Genomic DNA, 4,672 nt, shown 5'->3' with positions numbered 1-4,672 from the left:
CCCCCCCGACTCTCGATAATGACAAGCAGAGGCTACCTTTTACCCTGTGAACTGGCTTTCTCTGCGTCTCTTCGGTCTGGATTCGTGAGCTTGCCAGACTTCAAAATGGTTCCCCAGGAAGGGCTGGTTTCTGGCTTGAAGCGCGATACCTTGCCATCTTGGTAGTGGGCAAGTCTTCCTACGCACGGTCTCCTAGCAACCAGCACCTGGGTACCAGAGAAACCCCACAGAGCCCGCCAGGAATCCAGGGCTGAAAGCGGGGTTCAGACCGTTTTCTGCGTTTGCTCTTAGACTCGGCCTGGCTCTTCCGGGTTTCTGTCCTCACTTTGTCTCTTTCCAGCGTTTGGCCTGGCTGAGCGGAGTCTTCACCAGATTCCCCTTCCTTCCCCAGACTGTTACCCTTGCTGACCACCAGAGGTGGTTGCTCTCCTTGTAACTCTGAACTGCTGTGGCTCTCTAGTATCCTCGCATGTCCTGCTTCTGTGTTATCTTTGGCTGTTTATCTACTGACATCGTGTTTATACCCTTGTCCGGCATCCATACCGCTCTTCGTGTTTTCCCGGGTCACCACCCCCCCGCCAAGAACTTTTCCCAGGCTATTGGGTACCTCCTTAGTTACTCTTGTTAAATGCTGGCATTTCCCAGTCTAGTATCCTCCTGCCTGTTGCTCGGGCCTACAAAGGTAGCTGAGGATGTGTGCCTGTCTTCAGGGACTCTGGGTGTAGGGATAGGAGATTCATAAAGCCTTCCTATTCACAGTACGAATGAATACACCGGTGGCTAGATATGGGGCCTTTATTTAGCTATGGGCCAACAGACAGGAAAGCTCAGTAGCCAGGAGGAGCTTATAGATGTGCTGACCACCAAGGAAAGTGGCCACATTATCAACTTGATGCCCCAAATCCTACAGCTGATCACTCTCTGCTTCCTTTAGTCTGGCATAATCAAGCTTCATAGGAGTGTGCACGAGCTGGCGTGCTGGTGAGGACCTGGCTGGTAGCATTTCCACAGGCATTTCCACAGGCGGTAGGCAAGGAAGGCCAGTGTAAGCAGCCCCAGCACCAAGCTGCCAATCCATAGGGCGATGATAGAGTCTGAAAGAGTAGGAAGAAAGGCTGTCACCAGTCCCACTGCCTGCGGGCTCCACAGAGGGAACTGTACATGGGCCTTTACAGTTGAAAAGCAGTATTATCAACTAGCTGGCCTCTACTTGGGTAGAAAACAGCCACCCAACCAGACATACTCAAAGACAGCATGGAAGAAGGAACATACTTAATGGGAAACCTTTTTAAACGAGGGTCTCACTGTAGCTTAGGCTGATAACCCTTCTGCTTTTACTGCCCAAGTACTTAGGTCATAGCTGTGCGCCATTATGCCCAGCTTAGTTCTATGTTTTGTTTTGTTTGATTTTTTTTTGTCTGTTTTGTTTTTCTGAGACAAGAGTCTTCTATGTAGTCCTGGCTGGCTTTCCTGGAACTTGCTCTATAGACCAGGCTGGCCTTGAACTCAGAGATCTGCCTGCCTCTGGGACTAAAGGTGTATGTCACCACCACCTGGCTTAAGATTTATTTATTTATTTATTTTTATTTTATTTTTATTTTTTTGTTTTTTCTTTCTTTTTTTTTTTTTTTTTTCTTTTCTTTTTTTTTTTTTTTTTGAGACAGGGTTTCTCTGTGTAGCCCTGGCTGTCCTGGAACTTACTCTGTAGACCAGGCTGGCCTTGAACTCAGAAATCCGCTTGTCTCTGCCTCCCAAGTGCTGGGATTAAAGGCGTGCGCCACCACTGCCCAGCAAGATTTATTTTTTTTAATGTTTATTTTTTGTTTATGTATGTGTGTGTATGTCTCTGTGTGTGCCACATACATGCAGGTACCCTTGGAAGTCAGAGGAGGGCATCAAGTCTCTGGGTACTGGAGTTACAAGTGGCTATGAATTTCTTGTCTCTGCCTTCTGAGTGCTGGGATTAAAAGCGTGTGCCACCATACCTGCCTGTCTTATTTTGATATGCAGGAGTTCTTAGTGTTCAGGTACATATGTGTGCCACATGCATGCGGTGCTCTTGGAGGCCACAAGGATGGGTTGTGTCCCCTGGATCTGGACTTACAGGTGTTTGTGAGCCATCTTTTGGGGAGAGAACCCGGGTTCTCTGCAAGACCATTGAGTTCTCTTAACTTCTGAGCCATCTGTCACTCCAGACCCAATTAACATTTTAAAATTCAGCCATAAGACATGTGTCACAGTGGTGCACACCTGTTATCTCAGCACTGAAGAGGCTAAGGCAAGAAGATCATGGTCACCTTTAGCTATGAAGCAAGTTTGAAGCCAGCCTCGGGCATATGAAACCAACGTTAAAAACTTTTTTTTTTTTTTTTTACTGTTTGTTTCACAGAACCTCCCTGCCTCTGAAAATCTGCAAGGTGCTTCAAGTTCTAAGTGGTCTCACAGGTAGGAAAGCATACTGAACTTAGGGTAAACTGAGGCTAGGCATGGCACAGACCCCCCACTAGCATTTTAGTCCCATTTGTCCCTCCCTCCCAGGGCCCCAGCACTCACAGGGATTTGGAGTCACCTGGCCAGGAACATACAGACTGGTCACCTGCCCGCCAGGGTCCAGGCAGCACTGGAACCAACCCTCTGGAATGGGACCTGGGGGCAGCATGCTTAGCCGTGCCTGGGCCCCGGCCTCCTCCTTGTGGTAGGCTGCCAGGTCGCCAGGAGCCAAGGTCCAGCGCACGGTCACTCCAGGCCCACAGGATGCTTCGCACAGGAGCTCCCAGCCTGTCTCCAGGTCCTGGTGGATTTGGGGGCGGCAAGGTCTCTCAGAGCTCAGAGTCCTAGGGCTGAGCTTGGGGTGTGGAGGGGTAGAAGGCAGGGCCGTGATGTTGAGCCCAGTGGCTCCTGCTTCAGCAGTACTTGACGAGGTCAGGATATAGAGCTCAGCAGAGGTCGTGTTCCGGGGCTCAGGTGAGGTCTGGCTCCCTAGCACTGCAGACAGAATGAATGTTCTTCCTGTAGCTTTGTTTTCCTCATCTGCAGCCCAGTATTGGTCCAGAACCCCTCCAACACCCCTCCCCCATCACTCAAGAGACACAGGGCATCATAGTAGTTGGGACCAGGAGCTGATGACACAGAACAGTTATTGGATACTGGTTCCTATGTAAGTCTACCAGGCCACTGTTTATATTTTATTTATTTACTTTGGTTTTTCTTTTTCTTTCTTTTTTTTTTTTTTTTTTTTTGGTTTTTCGAGACAGGGTTTCTCTGTGTAGCCCTGGCTGTCCTGGAACTCACTCTGTAGACCAGGCTGGCCTCGAACTCAGAGATCCACCTGCCTCTGCCTCCCAAGTGCTGGGATTAAAGGCGTGCGCCACCACCGCCCGGCTACTTTGGTTTTTCAAGACAGGATTTCTCTGTGTAGCCTTGGCTGTCCTGGAACTCATTCTGCAGACCAGTCTGGCCTCAAACTCAAGAGAGCCACCCGGCTCTGTTTCCTGAGTTCTGGAATTAAAGATATGCACTGTCACCACTCAGCTAGGCAAAGCCAAGAATTTGTGAACAGAAAATGAAAGAAATATCATGCTGGGGCTAGCACAGTGTAGGTTCTCATCTTTTCAGTTAACCTTTTCTCTGGCTGCCTTGTGGGACAGACATTGAACAGTTTGGTTAGGGATCTACAGGTGGGGACAAGCAATCATGGTCTAAGTTCCAGAGCTGCTGAGTCAGAAAGGACCCAGTGGCCTTACCTGGAATCTCTCTTCTGTGGGTCAGCATCAGTTTGGGCAGCTGCATGGTGACCTGGCAGTACAGGGCAGGAGGGGTGGGAGTCCCCAAGGAGGGTAACAACCAGTGTTGTGTCATTCGGAACAGCAGTGTGCCCTCAGCCTCTTGAATCTCCTCTTCTTGCTCTAGTTCCAGGGCCTGGGCACCCTCCAGTCTCTGCTCTCCCAGGAGCAGGGTAAAGGAGAGACTGTTCGGGTCTGCAGGCCAGATGTTGTGGGCCGTGCAGGACACTTCCTGGTCCTGTCCAGGTACCAGGAACTCCGGCGACACCACCAGCTGGTCTGGGAAGGCTGTGGATCAATAGTGGGGCCCAGGGCTGAGCTTGGAGGTCAGGGCTGGGCCAGGCAGAGGTAAGTTTAGAGTGATAGGGCAGCCATGGCTGGTTGGGACAGGAAGAGTGGTTGTGTCAGCCTTGAAGGTCTACAGGGTGGAGTATGGGGCAGAGAAGTGTGGGGACTTGGTGGGTGATGGTATTGGTATGGTGCAAGGTCCTGATTCCCCTGGGGTAGGTGGCACCTAGAAAGGCAGAGTGGGCCTCACCATACACAAGGATCTTCACCGAGTGCTGGAAGCTTCGAGTCCCGCAGGAGCCCACGCACACACGAGTGCCTGTGTCTGAGAGCAGGCCTCGTATGGAGAGGATACTGCTGCCTGGAAGGGTCTGCACACTGCCCAAGCTGGTGTCCAGGCCGTGCCAATGCACCCGGGCTGCACCCTTGTCACAGGACATGCTGCAGGTGATCTGGAGGGATGTGCCCATGGCCACAGCTACCTCAGGCTCAGGGGGACTCACCTGGAAGGACTGGCCTGAGGAGTGAGAGCATTAAAGCTGTGCTGGAGCCACTAGGTCCCAGGTTCCAGCCCTGACCCCGGGTTGAGACCCCAGGTCCCA

The 4,672-nt window shown here is 51.3% G+C and overlaps 1 protein-coding gene across 1 annotated transcript; it reads right to left on the bottom strand.

The window, feature by feature from the left end:
* Positions 1-779: 779 nt before the first annotated feature.
* On the bottom strand, positions 780-4,667 carry Madcam1 (mucosal vascular addressin cell adhesion molecule 1). Its single transcript, XM_028784356.1, has 4 exons — positions 4,321-4,667; positions 3,744-4,070; positions 2,554-2,985; positions 780-1,094 (listed from the first exon to the last, which is right to left on the bottom strand). The coding sequence occupies exons 1-4, from the start codon at positions 4,538-4,540 to the stop codon at positions 952-954; spliced, it is 1,122 nt and encodes a 373-aa protein (XP_028640189.1). The 5' UTR covers positions 4,541-4,667; the 3' UTR covers positions 780-951.
* Between the last annotated feature and the right edge of the window lie 5 nt (positions 4,668-4,672).

Source organism: Grammomys surdaster, unplaced genomic scaffold, assembly GCF_004785775.1.
Source record: "Grammomys surdaster isolate TR1022 unplaced genomic scaffold, NIH_TR_1.0 121458, whole genome shotgun sequence".
In the NCBI taxonomy this organism is placed as follows: domain Eukaryota; kingdom Metazoa; phylum Chordata; class Mammalia; order Rodentia; family Muridae; genus Grammomys; species Grammomys surdaster.
The sequence above is the reverse complement of the archived record's forward strand: the minus strand, read 5'-3'. Positions and strand labels throughout refer to the sequence as shown.